Consider the following 18120-nt stretch of genomic DNA (forward strand, 5'->3'; position numbering starts at 1 on the left):
TATTTGTTCTTCCCTGTAAATTCCCTTATTATCTTTGAATTATTGACTCATCTTATCGAACTGTCTAGGTGCCGAAGGTCTTTTCTTTCCAATGAATTTGTTGCATCTTGGCTCCTTTAAACTGTTTTTCTTATGTATATTTGCTATTATGTATATTTTTGCAATATCTGTGCTTACGCTGCACACTTTCTTATTTTCCTTCTTACTGGTAGTGAACCTTTTTGGGCTGTAATGTATCATCCGCTTGGTTTTAGAATTGAGTGAAGCAAAATTTTTAATCCATTGTTAATTTTTACTCAGTTTAGATATTGTCTTTTCTTCGTATTCTGGGACGTAAGTTATGACATTTGTTTTTTCCCTTATCATCCAATAAAATTTTCACTTTTCGCGTCAATTCATTTAATTAATTTACTTTTAGCGTCTTCAACTTTGCCCTGTCGGAATCTCGATGCTGAGTGCTTAATTTTTGCCTGCTTTGGACTTTCTAAAGAAATAGTACGAATCGTTTACGTAACTTTCTCCAGTCCATTACCTTTTGCTGTAGTGTTAGACTTCTTCTAATAATCCGCTCTTTTCTCTTGTGGCTTCCATTTATCCATTCATTCTAAAAAATGTTTTTGGTGAACTTCTCCATCGTGTTGATCTTAGTCATTACTAACAGGAGTGACTCTGGAACCTTATCAGATTTTTTCGCAGGCATTGACAGGTAACCACCTTTACACTCGACGAATCTAAAGATAATGATGTTTTTGACTTGATTGCGTTACACAACAACATTAAATATTAGTAGAGCGAATATAGAGACACAAGATATGGGAGGAAAAGAAGAACAGGTAAAGTTAATTGAGAAATGTCACGACGATTAACCAGAAAGTTTATGCTAAACATTTAAAGAAGAGTTCGTGGGAAGACCATTAACAATAAGTGATAATAACATTCCTGGACAATTTTTAGTTTTCTGTAACAGAAAACTATTGTGCCAGCTTCGTCTGTCCGTCCGCATTTTTTTCTGTCCGCACTCAGATCTTGAAAATTACTGCGGTTAGAGTGCTGCAAATTGGCATGTTGATCAACCACCCTTCAATCATCAAACATACTAAATTGCAGCCCCGTAGCCTCAGTAGTTTTTATTTTATTTAAGGTTAAAGTTAGCCATAATCGTGTGTCTGACAACGGTATAGGCTAGGCCACCACCGGCTCGTGGTTAAAGTTTTATGGGCCGCGGCTCATACAGTATTATACCGAGACCACCGAAAGACAGGCCTATTTTCGGTGGCCTTGATTATACGCTGTAGCGGCTGTACAGAAAACTCGATTGTGCCGAAGCAACTTCGGCGCATTTTCTACTTGTTATAAGAGTCACCGAGTGTGGAGAAGATAGGCTGATAGCTGCTTCAGTTGTTGAAAAAAGTTTCAGTTTCAATGAATTTCTTAACCCTGATCTTGATATTAAACTCCAGCATTGTCTTTATTGTACATCCTGGATAAGATGCTTCATAATTCTGATCAGGCTTTGCATTCATATCTACTCTGATTATACTATCCAATACCCTGTGATAGATGAATAGTTAATTCTAAAAGTTTTGGCTCTTCTTTTGTGAGGTTCAGTACTAAACAGTTTTCTATAAATTTTGTTTCTGTTGTGACCAAATTGTGGATGATCTTAATCTTGTAGTCGAATCGTTGGAATGTCAAAAGTTCAAACTTGGCGCAATCTTTTTTAAGGATGACACGAGCTTCACTTCGTAATTTATTTTTCAGTTATTGTATTTGCTTTCTTCGCTATTTCCCTTTTATAGTTTATATATATTTACTGCTCAAATTGTTTGTCTGAAGTGGGCTGCTTTCCCTACTGAGGCCATTCGTCTTGATAGTATTTTGTTTTTCCAAGTAGGGTTGCAGCTTGGCTTACAGTGATAATAAATAATTATGATTCGGAAGTAATGGAAGGAAGGTGACAGGAAGACCTAGAAAGGTTGTTGGATGGATGGCAAGAAAGAGATACTGTACTGAGAAGGAAGGGATTTAAAATTTCTAGGGAGCGCGAGTTTATATAAGATAGCGGAGAATGGGGACGTTTGTAGTTACGGCCTAAGCGTCGTTTTCAGAAGGAAATTGAATGGAAAGCGTTCGTGCTGTTTTTCTTCGTTTTTACTTTTCTTTTACATGCGCTAATCCAGAAACAGAAATGAGAAAAGAGCAAATTTCAGCTAGATGACATGGGCTAGTTCTGTCTCCAACAGAAAAACACGCCTTCTGCTGCCACAACACCCTTTCTAAATCAGCGTTCAAAATCAAATGCAACGATACACAACAATTTATGTTCCCAACTTCGCACTTACTCCACTGTACTGGAGGCTCTTAACAATCGTTAACAATGAAAGGTGTCGTAACCACACGTTTCTTCTCAAACATTGTCTACTAACATTAGAAAAAAAAGACGAAAATAGTCTTACCTTATTTCAAGTGGATATACTAAAATTTTTCTGGTTCTGCTATCTTCTGTACGTTTGTAGACCGAATGGTTCACAAGAAGTAAACAAATGGTTCATGGCGCCGTCGTCTATCGCAGTACCACCCACCGCTGTGACAAACATAGGAATGGGCATATAAAAATTTGCTGTCTATCGGTAAAAACTATGACTGGACGCACGACCCAGGTCATCCTGTGCATGGAGTTGGTTCGATTTAAAGGGCGCTACCTATACCCGCGGTGATCAACAACACATCTAAATTGCATAAAAAAAAAAAAATAAGGATAGGCTGATACGTGGCCATGCATTTACATCAAAGACAAACTTGAGAAAAACAAGCTGAAAATAAGCGAAATCTCAGATTCTGAATAACTGATAAGTAAGGCCATTTTCGGAGTTTTAGCACACGCTGAATAACTGCTTCATGAAATATCACTAGTTGACCGTCGTTTTACTTACTAATGAACCGGCCTTCTTTCGTTACATATAACTTTACTGCGAATGTCCTACCGCCATGGTGGCTACAGAGAGACTTCATGGATGATGGAATGCAGAGGCAGGCAAATTTACGCCAAAATATCATCTGGGAAACTTACCATTATTACATAAGTGGCGGGAAACTACGAAAACTGAATCAAAATAATGCTCTAGCTATTTATAGATTATAAATAGTCTCCCAGAGATAAATACAGAAAACGAAATTTGAACTAATAGTGCTTCATAGAAAATGTAATATATGGCTATGGTAAACTATATTAAAAGATAATAACTCTGTGTAATTGTGTTTGCTTTCTGTTACACGAATTAATTTTTTAAAAACGGTCATTAATGAGAAAAATGAATGCAATTTCTGCTGCTCGGTGTTTAGAGAGGAAAATTTCTCTATATATTTCCAATAAATCATGAAATATGCTAAAAGTGGGTAGATACCTATAATAAAACCAATGACCCGGCTGTTGCCTGTTGGTTTTTAGACCTATTCAGGGTCATCCTGCCCTTTTTCACCACTCTTCTCTTTTCTTCTTAGGCAAGTTCGTCCTTCCTTCACTAGTCTCTTTGTCTTGATTTTCTCTTCTATGAATTGATTATATCTATGTTCTTTCTACCTCTCTCCTTCCCTCTGGCCATTTTATTTCTTCTGCCATGCGTATATCCCTCTGAACTTTTCGTGGCTGTTTGGTAGTATTAGCCTACGCCTGATGGCGTTTCATTTACTTTTCATATTTTCCTTGCCTCTCTGGAAACTTGTCATTCTCAGGTGCCTACAGAGGTCTTACAAAAGAATCTGCTCTTTTTCTTGTGCTTTTTAATTCTCTCCTATGAGTTTTAGTTCCTTTCTTTAGCCAGTAATGCGAAATAGGTCGTTACATAATGACGTCTCCTCTGCTCTCAAGCTTTTTATCCGCTTCCTTCTTCTTAGCGATTTCTGTTATGCTACTTACTATTCTGACGTCTCTATCACATGAAGTATGTTTTCGGGTTCTAGCTATTTTTGGTTTGTTAATCCTTGTTTTTTTATTAGCTTCATCCACATTATTTAATTTTGTCTATTGGTTATTTGCTGTGATGTTCCCATCCGTCCTTTGATATGCATTTTGTTTTGTCAGTTTCTATTGTTCAAACTGAATGACATTTCTTCTGCTCTGTCAATGCTGGTCTCAGGCAATGTCTGTTATCTGGCGTATCTTGCCTTTCACGTTCCCTTCCTACCTGCTCGTGCTCAGTCCCATTTTTCGCTCTTTTTAAAAGCAACCTAATTCCCTTCCACCTTTGTTGGTTTTCTTTTAGTGCTTCCCCCAGCTTCTCCCTTTCTTATCTTATTAGGTCTCTGTATATTTTACCTTTTTCTAATTTTCCAGTTTCGTCTTATTTGATAATTATAGTCCATTTTCTCTTTTGACAGCTTAATCAATACCGAAATTGATCTGTGTTTTTCCCTTTCGATTCCCGCTGCTGTAATCTTTCTTATCCTTTTAATTATTCGTTTTGTTTCATCAGTTTCAACTTCCAGTTAGTCTGACCTTGTATTGCCGCTTGGAACAAGGCCCTATGTGTTGTGCTCCACAGAAACATAATGGAAGGCATATCTGTTTGGCTCCAACTGTTTTCTTATCATCACGTCATTCAAAGTACAACTGAAAAGCTATTCAGGACTGTCCAAGGCCTGTGAAAACCTCGTAGGCTACAGGTAGCAGTAACCTGGCCCATTGGAGGAACTGAACATTTCCTAATTAGAGAATCGTTTAAAAGGCAAACGTCAGTAAACAGAAGTCAGTTTCAACTGTCCTCTTTGTGTACTTTATTTTTGTTCCTGTACATTTCTCTCCTCTCTCTGTAGCCTATCTCTTCCGCACTTCGGTTTTCTGTTGAACTGCCATGACATAATTATATAAGCACGCTTTTTGTCGGGATTTTCTTCGACTTTTATTATTTTTGTTCTGATTGGTGCCCTGATGTTATGGGCCCATGACAAGGCCTTGAGGAGGCGCACTATCTAAAACTATCTGGGTGGGATTCAATAATATTTGGTCAACAAATTACAGTTTTATTACAAAAAACAAACATTTAAACCCATTAACAATACTGAACATGAATGAAAGAGCATCACGGGCGGCTAAGCCAATGTGCATTAAGAACCAACACTGATTAACATTAATAGCAAATTTCCACTGCACACGCAGTTTCTTACTACTCTCACCAATCCAATTCAAGGAACCTGAAAGCTCTCTGGGTTTTGTTACTTGGTAGCCCTTAGGGTCTTTGATATCACGTGCTTGAAAGACACTAAGTCCACGACTGGACGAAAAAACACAACAAATCGAGAACTATTTACTCTAAACTACAATTAAATGACATTCTTACGCTTGCAGCTTTCGTTTGCTGCGCAAATCAAGTCCCTCATCGCAAGGATGACACATCTATACATGGATAAAGATAACTCACAGTTACTACGGAATTCGACCTGGTATGGCGATGGCTGCCAGAGAATCGAGAGACACACTAAAACATCACGGTACTTACGACGTTCAGGACTAGGGCAGGAATGAGGCGTCGCTTCGCCCTACTTCAAAGGAAACTTACGCTTTCCCCGTAAACTACAGAATCCTTGTAATTCAGGCGGGAATCATCGCTTATTTAGGCATTACGGAGATCAATGAATCTACTTTACTTGTGAATAGGAAGAATGACAGTTAAGTTATCATCTGGGATCAATGAATTGACTCGAAGTTCTGGCTGAAGGCCGTAATCTGCAAATTCTTGAATGGCTACGGAGTCCTTGGCTCCAAATCTCTACATAGACAATTTAGCTCGTACTAGGAATAGCAAATCATATTCATTAATGAAAATTCATAGTGTCTTCATTACTATAAGACGCGCTCCTTCCCCTCCAGGCATTTAAGAATTACTTCTTAACTCTGTCGCGTATTGGACAACTTTCTGCACAATGAACTGCCCGCGAGATCCCTCAGTTTTGCCCCAATTTAACGCAACACTTGTGAAGTTAAATGGCGGGGACTTCGAATGATCAGTTCGAAATTCCCGACACTTTTCCAGATGATAACTTGGTGCTTATTTTAACTATCATGTGACACACCCACACACTTGAGTTTTGTGTACTTTTTTAAACAATGTGCTATGAAGTAATAAAACACTTGAAGGTAATTTCAGTTCTTTATAGATGGCAAAATTTTACATATATGTTTATATATATGTGTGTATGTGCATATTTATATATATGTATATATATACATATATATATGCATATATATATATATATATATATATATATATATATATATATATATATATATATTATATATATATATATATATATATATATATATATATATATATATATATATATATATATATATATATATATATATATATATATATATATATATATATATATATATATATATATATATATATATATATATATTAGAATACATACAATTGCTGTTTTGTTGTGTTACTTTTGACTAAGATGAATAATAAAAAAATGATTTCAAGATCAAAAGTTCACATATACACACACATATATATTATATATATATATATATATATATATATATATATATATATATATATATATATATATATATATATATATATATATATATATATATATATATATATATATATATATATATATATATATATATATATTAGAATACTTATAATTGCTGTTTTGTTTAGGTTACTTATGACTAAGATGAAAAAATAAAAAATGATTTCAAGATCAAAAGTTCACTACAGGAAAGCTACAGAGACGATATAAGTCCACATTCGACAATCTTTATTTTCTGAATGTCTCGATACCGCAAGATGGCGTCCTGCAGTACCTCAAGTCCTTCTTCTACCATTCCGAGGTGATGGCAACCATCATTTATAAAATTATCTCTGGTAACGATAAAAGCAGTGTAGTATCGCCTTCATATACCCCAACGCCCCCGCCTTCCATGACTTCTCTTCATAGATCTCTCTCTCCATCTCCTCTCCTAAATCTACCCCGACAACAGCATGTTATAATAACCCATATCAACGTTTTCACCGTCTTCATCCTTGCCGTCCACACCAAGACCTGTGAGTTGGCGTAAGAGGTTCCAGATCTCCCAGCACAAATGGAGGAAGTTGAGGGCGAGGTTTCCCTCGGTCCATCACTTTGATTATTATTCTTCCAAGATGTGTCCCGTCCACACTCAGATCAAGGAATGCCCTTCGGGAGGATATTTTCATCAGGTATTCAAGCTGCCAATGCAAAGAAAGAGTTTCATTAAGACCTACTGGAAAACAATTGATTGAATATACATACATACATACACACACACACACACACACATATATATATATATATTTATATATATTCATATACACTCACACATACATATTTTATACATGATTGTAATCGCAATGGCACATGATTTATATATCCAACTTTACCTCAGGTAAAGTGAAATAATGGCAGCAAATCCTGACTGGTTTTGGCTTTATATCTAAAAATGGGTTAGATGTAAAGTTTGAATATGCATGCATATATATATATATATATATATATATATATATATATATATATATATATATATATATATATATATATATATATATATATATATATATATATATATATATATATATAATTTTGTCATGATGTGTACCAAGTACTTGGTTATTACACAACTAATCACAGAATTCAAAATTTTACCTCACTTCAGCCAGATACCTGAACTCTCAACAATAGAATTGCAACTGAGTACTCTAAAGGCAACAGTAATCCCTTAACAAGCTTACTAATCATGTGAGAAACCAGTCTAAGTTTATCAAAAGAAGTGTGAGGTATCAACATTTAAACAAGAAATACACTAAAGTAAAAGGGCATCACTCCATCAATCAACTTTAACTGTTTCCCCTGGTCTTAATTCACTTCAGCAAAACTAAAGGAACAAAACATGTATATCACTTTGCCATAGGTACACAAGTAATCTTATTCACTGATTTTCAATAAATGAAACACTGTTTTTAAAAATTTTAAATAAAAAATAATTTTTAAATTCAAAATTCATTATTAGAATTCACAATCTGAAAAAAACTATTACTTGAAAACAAAATTTAATTAATTCTTGAGTTAAACTAAAAGGTTAATTTATCAGGAAATTAAATCAATCAAGCAAAATTTAAACTATCAAGAATTACTCAAGATTTGAAAAGAAAATCTTAGTAAATGAAAATTAAATCAAGTATGCAATGTTAAATTAAGAAATACTTAAATTGTAAGAGCCCGTTGCCCCGATGCCGTCTCTTCCAAACACACATGTGTGGTCTCCCGCTGCCAGCCGCTCCCACGCACAGCGCTACCCCCGCTTACTTCGTGTAGCCGCGGCACTCTCCAATGCCCCAGTCCTTACACTGGTGACCCCGGAGTGACCTGAAGGACCCAGCTGACCCACGATGATGACCCACGCGCCAACAGACCCTTCGCCGCCTTGCTGCTTCCCGCCGTTCCCGAGTTCTCAATAGATGTCCGACCCTCCGAGATGACCCACCCCACCACCGGAGCCCTGGATGCCTCCTCCAGGAAACCTGAAGCCGCCCCCGCACTCGTACTGGATGAGCTGACCAACGAAGGGCCAGCCAACGTCATCCTTCAGCCTGCTGCTGCCCCCCTCGAGCTGAGTACCAAGGATCAGCCGCCGTCATCCTTCAGCCCTCGAGCCGGCTACCGAAGGATCGGCCCCCTTCAGCTGGCTACCGAAGGATCATCCGACGTCACCCTTCAACCCGCTCCCGTCCTCCTCGAGCTCCTGCCGGCCAGGGCTGCCCTTCAGCCTCCTACCCGCACCTAGCCCAAGCCCTTCGAGCCAACTACAACTGTCGGCAAGACAATTTCCGCATCGATGCCTTGCTTGGTGGGGGGAGCATTTGTAAGAGCCCGTCGCTGTCTCTTCCAAACACATGTGTGGGGACTCCCGCTGCCAGCTGCTCCCACGCACAGTGCTACCCCCGCTTACTTCACGTAGCCGCGGCACTCTTCAATGCCCCAGTCTTTACAAAATTGCTAAGTAAATAAACGTTAAACCACCTCTATATAAAATGTGGAAAATTAAGAGATTGCAAACACAAGAATACACAAAAATTCACAAACAATTTACCAAAAACAATTTCACTAAGGCAAAAATCCCTTAATATATACCTTAGTATACCATGGTAATAATAAGTAAAATTCCCATTACCTTTCATAAGCTTGTGAAAACTTTTGCAAAATTACCTGAAATGCAGCTGCTACAGATTCACAAACATATACACTTTCTTCTATCAGATCTCAAAAGCTAAAACTAATATCAATGACCACACAAATATTTTATGTTAACCACTTCTCTTTGAAGAGAGAGAAGAGAGAGAGAGAGAGAGAGAGAGAGAGAGAGAGAGAGAGAGAGAGAGAGAGAGAGAAGGAGGGAACCACATGAACGGTCTCTGAAGTCAGAATAAGCAAAGTTTAGGATTCCAGCTACAAGTAAAACAATCAGATGACATCATTATTAAGGCATTTTGGGAACGAGATACAACAGAAAATTCTAGGAAAGGAAAATAACATCTCTTCCTGAGCAAAACGTTTTGGGGCCAAAACTAGCGTGTTAGAACAATATGTGATTAGAGCAATATAATCTTAAACATGAAGCAATTGCCATGTGCTTTGGTGCAACAACTTGTTCGTATTTCTCAAAAAGGTACATGTCTTAACCAGAAAATCGTATGGGACAAAGCTGTTAACAAACTCTTAATACGATCAAAATAGATGCAGCTGGCTAATCATAAATGGCATGTTTTTAAAACAAGACGAAGAACCGAAGTTGGTTTTCAGAACTGAGCAGCCTATTGTTACCCTGACCTGTCAACACATTATCTTTCACAATGACAATCGAAGCAAAACAGAGTATTTGCTACCACACACACGTGTTGCTGGTATACTATGTTACTATTAAAACACATTATTTATTCTAAATTACGCTGTTAAGTTATCTAAATCACTAACTCTTTTGAGATCTGACATTACACTACATACGATACTTCAACTGTTATTATCATGACACAAAGCACATGATAACTAGAACAGAACAGTAAAGATATCAAAATCATGAGAAAGATATACATTTTAAAGACATCATGAGTATATATATTTATATATATATATATATATATATATATATATATATATATATATATATATATATATATATATATATATATATATGTATATATACATATATACATATATGTATGTATGTATTTATAAACCAGCATAAATAGTGACTTCACCCACTTCACTGGTCCATGTGCTATCACTTAAGAGAGAATTACCTCTTTTCTCCTCGTCTTACAAGTCTTTATTTTGCCTTGTTTTCCTAAATCTTATATCATTTACATTTTTATTCTGTTTGTGTGTACACATAACACATACTTATTTGAATTCGAAAGACAGTGCTAAAGGTGAAGTTGAGTAATAATACCACTATCATTGAAAACATCCTTTATGATAATAATAATAATAATAATAATAATAATAATAATAATAATAATAATGATATAATATTCCTTTACGATCATAATAATATTAACAGTAATAATAATAATGTTGGGAGAAAAACTCTCTATCACGAGACTTCATAAATGTTCTAAAGGGTCCACAATAATATAATTTTTAAAGGCTCGAGCAGAATTTTATAAAAGTCTTCGAACCCTTCTCTGGGTTCATTTTTTTATTTTTGAAGATGAGCCCAGAGAAGGGTTCGAAAACTTTTATAAAATTCTATTTGAGCCTTTAACAATTATATTATTGTGGATCCTTTAGATTAGAACAATAATGATAATAATCATCACCATCATATTAACATCAGTGTTATGAAAACTACCTCACTGCATCGGTTCTGTAATTTATATTTTTGATTTTCTGATCATTTTCTCTTTCCGAGGGCTATTGGCATGCAAGTGTTTCCCCTATATTCATCAGTTGTGTGTGTGTGTGAAAGAGAGAGAGAGAGAAAGAGAGAGAGAGAATGATTGGCCAAGTACCGGAAATGCTCAAAATCCCATGTACTTCATACGCGCAATCCAAGTGTGTGGCATCAGCCAAAATGAAACCACTTCTATCGACAAAACTACATAACGATAGAAACATTTGAAAAAGAAGCGGCACAAGTAATAACAATAATAACGCATGATACGCAGACATTACTTCCACCAGTGCCAACTATTTTTGAAAAAGCGACTTGATATTTGGCTTTGAGAACTGAGAGAAATTTAGGAAACAGTGACTTCATTTCGCTAAATCTGCTTTCATAAAAACAGGAATTAACTATCGATAAAAACTGCAAAAAACACTTTTCAAAATTAGTGAATTTATTTGTTCTCATCCTTTCCTTTATCCAGGTCCTAAAATTTTCAACGCATTTTCTTTGCATTTAATATTTCCAGGTAATACAGGAAGACAAGTGGCCTCGATTACCAACAGAAAGTAAAGAAAGAAAAGAAAAAAAAGAAGCAAACTGACCGCAAAGTCTACATCAGTCATAAGTTTGGAGTCATTACCTTTGGCTTCCGGTTCATCTCCTTTGTAAAAAGATTAGTTATAATTTGTGAACTGGGCCGATGGTGGGCTCACCTCTCCCTTCCCATATGAGACCTCTTAACCTCAGCATATGAACTATTCATGATGTTAATTTCTAATGAAGAAACTCCTAACTCTCTCGTAGTCGTTACAAAGACTTCCTTTTCAAGTCTTTGCCTGAACTCAGTACAGAAATATGCTAGGAATTTCTTCATTAGGAAGAAACTCTTATCATATTGCTGAGTTCAAGCAAAGACTTGAACTTAGTAATATGTTAGGATTTTCTTCCTAATGAAGAAACTCTAACATTTCATTGTGCTGAGGTCAGGAAAGACTTGAAAAGGAAGCCTTTGTGAGGACAATGAGAGACAACAGGAGTTGATAGCCACTCCCTTTGTGAAATAATCTTACCTGTATGACATAGCTTTTTGGTGGCACATCACCTTCCTCAAGATGATCGAGAGAGACCTGGTTTTTGGACCCAATCTTGACGCGAGCCACCCTTTGCTTCCCTTCGAAAGTCTCCACAGCAAAGACCTCTCTGTGGGCATCGCTCCTCAACGGACCACATAAACTTCGGAGGATATTCACCTGGGGTAATTGTTACATTAAACGCCAGACCCCGCTCATGGAAGATTCGAAAGCATAAATATTGGTCATTACTTAAGCATTCAAAGGTTTTGTCTTTTCATCAAACATTTTGTTTTCTCGGCCGAAGTTTCTGCCGTTCAAAATAAATTCTAGCCTTTCACTCCAAGCCTTTATTATGGTTTTGCCGTTCAAAATAAATTCTAGCCTTTATTATGTTTTTGCCGTTCAAAGTAAATTCTAGCCTTTCACTCCAAGCCTGTATCATATTCTTGCAGTTCGAAATAAATTCTAGCCTTTCAATCTAAGCCTTTAATATAATTTTGCTGTTCAAAATAAATTCTAGCCTTTCACTTCAAACCTTTAATATATTTTTGCAGTTCAAAATAAATTCTAGCCTTTCACTCCAAGCCTTTATTATGTTTTTGCCGTTCAAAATAAATTCTAGCCTTTATTATGTTTTTGCCGTTCAAAGTAAATTCTAGCCTTTCACTCCAAGCCTGTATCATATTCTTGCAGTTCAAAATAAATTCTAGCCTTTCAATCTAAGCCTTTAATATAATTTTGCCGTTCAAAATAAATTCTAGTCTTTCACTTCAAACCTTTAATATATTTTTGCAGTTCAAAATAAATTCTAGCCTTTCACTCCAAGCCTTTAATAAATTTTTGTAGTTCAAAATAAATTCTAGCCTTTCACTCCAAACCTTTAAAATGTTTTTGCCGTTCAAAATAAATTCTAGCCTTTCAGTCTAAGCCTTTAATATATTTTTGCAGTTCAAAATAAATTCTGGTCTTTCACGCCAAACCTTTAATATATTTTTGCAGTTCAAAATAAATTCTAGACTTTCACTCCAAACCTTTATTATATTTTTGCAGTTCAAAATAAATTCTAGACTTTCACTCCAAGCCTTTAATATATTTTTGCAGTTCAAAATAAATTCTAGCCTTTCACATGTTTTTGCAGTTCAAAATAAATTCTAGCCTTTCACTGCAAGTCTTTAATATACTCTTGCAGTTCAAAATAAATTCTAGCCTTTCACTCCAACCCTTTAATATAGTTTTGCAGTTCAAAATAAATTCTAGCCTTTCACTTCAAACCTTTAATATATTTTTGCAGTTCGAAATAAATTCTAGCCTTTCACTCCAAGACTTAAACATATTTTTGCAGTGCAAAATAAATTCTAGCCTTTCACTCCAACCCTTTAATATATTTTTGCAGTTCAAAATAAATTCTAGCCTTTCACTCCAAGCCCTTAGCATATTTTTGCAGTTCAAAATACATTCTAGCCTTTCACTCCAAGCCTTTAATATATTTTTGCAGTTCAAAATAATTCTAGCCTTTCACTCCAAGCCTTTAATATACTTTTGTCTTTATCTTGAAGATAGGAAAAAAAAATTTAATTCGCAATATATTATCTTCCTAATGCATGTTTAAGATGAAAATATTTAACAGACAATTTATTGGTAACTATTAATTTTTCCCTATATGTAAGAAAAAGAAAGACTTTACCGTGATGTTCACAGAACTTTCGTCTTCTATTCTCCCTAATTCCACCGAGACATTTTCCAACCTTATTTTGTGCTTAGACTTTCCTAGAATGACAAGTCAAGAGAGAGAAATCAGGAAAAATGTTCATTAATTAGCCTTATCAAGACAAAAATTATAAGAAAACTTTTAATAGCACAACTACAACGCGTACTCATTTCATATCATGACTGATTACGGGATCATAACGTTTACTGATACCAAACAACTTTTCGGATTATACAAAAGATTTAGTTCATAAAGATAACAGACAGAAAATATATAAATGTTTATCAAAATTGCCTCATGGAAAAAATATATTGGTAAGTACACACTAACAGAAGCTTTCTTTAATATTCAATGAATAATTTGAAGATATTCTAATTACTTAGGTGATTGAAATAATAGGAGTAAGAAAAGAAATGGTAATTTTACGTGTAGGAGGTTGAATAATTAAGAGAGAGAGAGAGAGAGAGAGAGAGAGAGAGAGAGAGAGAGAGAGAGAGAGAGAGAGAGAGAGAGAGAGAGAGAGAGAGAGAGAGAGAGCAAAACCTCACCTTAATAATATCTTCTTTTTCTCTTTCGTTCTTCTGAAGAAGCGCCTCGATTTCTTGGATTTCCTCCGGAGCTTCATTTAGAATCCCTTTAGTTTCGTCCATAATGACTCCAGCTGCAGAAAAGCCTTTTGTTTCTTTCAGTTCATCATCAGATTTCTTGATCTTTGCTTTCTTATGTCGTATAACGTTTAGTCGGCCCGTCAGCAATTTGGAATTCTGATTAATTTTGCTCAAAGTTTTTTTGTTTAAAAGCTTCAACTTTTGCAGCATGTGGGTAAGTCCCTCAGCTCCTCTTTGGTTTTCAAGGGCATCAGCTTTCATCCCTTTTAATATTTCAAGGGCATCCAATACCAGAGTCTCTGTTTCCTCATAGTCAGCGAGGCACTTCTGAGTAAAATTCACCCTGAAACCGTTAATGAACTCTTCAAAAGAAGACACTGATCCTCTCGAAGAAGGCTTGGCTCCTTTGTGCTTTGCAGCATCGAGGAGGTTCCTGTTGAGTAACAGGTCTTCGGCTGACACTGCTGTGAATGCCCTCTTGCAAACAGGGCAAGCTTTCGTCTGGCTGGAGATGAGCTTATCGATGCAACAGCCGCATAACGTGTGGGAACAAGGGAGGATCCTCGGGCAGTGATCGTCACTGAACTCATTGCTACAGATGTCACACTCAAGGGGATTGTAAGCCTAGAAAAGATAGCAAACAATGAATCTTTTGTAAATAAATGAGAGATTGCGTATAGTTTTACAACATACACTCATATGAAATGGTAACTTTGCTACTGATTATAACAGAAGAAAAACAATGTTCAATGAGAAAGGAATTTTCAGTAACCTGAACAGACTAAATTTGTTTGCCAGTGATTAAGTGTTCGTCCTTCTTATATAATAATTAAAATTTAGATTTATCTTCGTTATGGTAAAGTAATTCTGTAAAGAAAAACTTTAAAAAGTACCTGATACTAAGTAAGAAATCTCAATCAGCACTATTTCAAAACATCCATTTTGCTCTCATAGTATAATAGATTGAAAATCTACAAATTCAGCCTGTACTTATGGGAAAAATCTGAAGTGTTTCTAAGAATGGTATGAGCTAGGCTATGAGGATATATGACACCAAGGAGAAGGCGAAATGAAATGAATGTTAAAGAGTTATGGCGGGAGAATGGAAGGGGTTGACTCATCAAGGTATTTGAGAGTAAATATATCAGATGGTGGTAGGATGAGAGAAGAGGTGAGTCAGGGTAGGTGAAGCAAGGGAGGTAAGAAGGTGTATGCAAAAAATTGGGAGAGGAACTGAAGTGTCTAGAACATCCCAAGATGGAAAACTGAAAATGATTGTTGAACCAACTCTCCTCTATGGAACTGAAGTGTGGATGCTGAATGTGAATGATGAACAAAGGTTGGTGCTGATGAGGCAATGATTTGTACAGCATAGGTGGTGTAGGGATAATTGCTACGGTAAGAAAATGTGAAAAAAAAACAAAGACCTCGTGAAATGTGTTAGTTTATGTGAGATGCTTCAGTGTTGTGGAAAGAATGGAATAAGACACATTGGTGTGCAGGTCAGATGATGGGGAAGAGGCACCAGAAAGGAAGGTCTTTAATATTATGGAAGTACAAGAGTGCTTGCATGATAGAAGTAATTGGGTCTGTTGCAATGCTAATGAGCCTTCCGTGTAAGCATATGAAATGGATAGCAAAATGGGGGTTTTCTGCAAATGAAGTTCATCCACGATTCAGCAATTAAAATACGATTTTGTCAGTGACCATTATCTTCTTTTTAACTGAAACCACCTTATATATATATATATATATATATATATATATGTAGTAGGGAAGGTATTCACTTCTTGAAAACTGTCTGTTGTTCTGCGTACTTTCTCTTCCATAAGAACAAGTTGCTCGATAATTAAGTATGTTGGAGCTTCACTTATTGTGCTCAAATGTCGGCTATCTTCAAAATTTTCATAAGTTTTTCCTTTTATATATCTTGCGTTAAATGAAAATTGTTTCCTCTTAAATACATTTATTTTGGGTTCAAACTGTATATAAATTTGCCACCTTTAAATGGGTAGTAGTGAAATTCTTGGACTTAGAATTTCACTTAGTCTATGGGCATTTAGAAATTTTATACAAGTTCACAAGACATTTTGAGCTTTCACTGTCACTTCTCCACACATATCACACACTCACTACCCTGATGCCTTTTTCTAACTGCTCGGCTTCCAGAGTTTTCGTACATAAGGGTATTCATTCAATGCCGAAATCTGGTATAATTTTCCCAAGTTTCGCCCAGATGGGCTTCCCTTTTCCATTAATGTTTTACATTTACTTATTTATACATTTTGTTCAACGGTTGTTATCGTGTTAATGTCACGGTGTGCAAGAGGTCACTGGGCAAGGTCAAGATTTCAATTAGTTCTTTTGTTTGCCCTGTGCTGTATAAGATAAACACTTTAATTCGTATGGGCGATGACCGTTCAAACTCAGCATCTGGAATCGCTTAGTTAGTTATCGCCCCGTTTCTGTTTTGCTCTCTGTGTCTTTATCGATGATTTTCTGTATGTCCTCGTGCTTATGTTAAGATATTTAGTTTATTCCATTATACAGACTCGATTTCATTATATACATATGGGTGTGTGTGTGTGTGTGTGTGTGTGTGTGTAACTGATTGGAACATGATGAATTTACATAAAGGCAAATGCCACAAAGGAAAAATGAAACAATGGAGTGGTTGCTAGGCCTTCCAACACAGCGGTCCTTTACTAGCAGACTGGTGAAAAATATAAAATAAGTTTACAAGAAAGCTCGTATAATTGACATATGACGGACAGATATCTGAGGATGGGGAATATAAGGAACAGATGCACCTGGAATCCAACACAATTGAAGATTTAGTGGACCTATCAAAACAAAGGTAAATCTTTCAGAGGTTTTACAAAGGATTAGGACAACTGGCTCAAAAGCAGGGAGGAGTCAATTAAAGAATTATACAGGGAATGAATAACCTGATTACATATTCATAAAAGTACAACATATTTTCTCCTTTTAGTAGAGAATATAAATTTTTCAAAATGAACATTCTCAAAAACTATTAAAGATATGAATACATAGAAAACATATATAAGGAAGTAACTAATTAGTAATTAAGCCATGATTTTATATTTAAGGTCTTCTTGAACATTTTAATAATACATGGGTCCAGATAATACATGCCAGGGCTAAGGTTGAAATTACACTGGAAGTAAGCTGTATAATAGCAGATTCTAAAAGATTTCATGAAGAGACATCTTTCGATCTGGCAATCACTGAACTGTCAGTCCAATTGATCCTGTGTGAGTTTTCACTTAAATGAATGAATATTGCATTGGATGTTTACCCAGTTTTGGCAGAAAAATTATGCTGCTTAATTCTCACTTCTAGATTGACCTATATAAAAAGAAGAGCAGTCCAAGCATGGAATTTTATATATTATGTTGTTTTGGTAGGTCCACTAATTCTTCAACTGTGTTGGATTCCGGGTGAATCTGTTCCTTATAATCCCCATCCTCAGGGATATCTGTATGTCATCTGTCAATTATAGGAGCTTTCTTGTAAACTTATTTTTATATTTTTCATCAGTCCGCTATAGTACGGCCATTTTAGGAAGAGACTTTGCCACTCTGACAGAGACAGTGCAGTGTTGCCTCTTCTTCGATGTCCTTTTAATCCTACATCTGTCAAGAGAAGCCGATTACCTTTGGGAATACCTAATCTCGTCTTAAATTGACCTTGTAAATCCTGGATTAACCTTCTGACTTCAAGCTCTCATTGTTTGCGCCTGTTATCAAGCACGTGTACTATAATAGAAAGTTCTGAATGAAATTTTGCTGT

At 35.8% G+C, this 18120-nt stretch overlaps 1 protein-coding gene across 1 annotated transcript in view; it reads right to left on the reverse strand.

Moving 5' to 3' along the window:
- Positions 1-7034: 7034 nt before the first annotated feature.
- LOC136827744 (E3 ubiquitin-protein ligase trim-21-like) overlaps positions 7035-18120 on the reverse strand; it is a 94644-nt gene continuing 83558 nt past the window's right edge. The window contains exons 3-5 of the mRNA XM_067085206.1: positions 14248-14931; positions 11989-12168; positions 7035-7226 (exon numbers count right to left, since the gene is read on the reverse strand). Of these exons, the coding sequence (XP_066941307.1) occupies positions 7035-7226; positions 11989-12168; positions 14248-14931 (1056 nt within the window). The remainder of the gene's footprint in view (positions 7227-11988; positions 12169-14247; positions 14932-18120) is intronic.

Source organism: Macrobrachium rosenbergii, chromosome 42, assembly GCF_040412425.1.
Source record: "Macrobrachium rosenbergii isolate ZJJX-2024 chromosome 42, ASM4041242v1, whole genome shotgun sequence".
Taxonomy (NCBI): Eukaryota; Metazoa; Arthropoda; class Malacostraca; order Decapoda; family Palaemonidae; genus Macrobrachium; species Macrobrachium rosenbergii.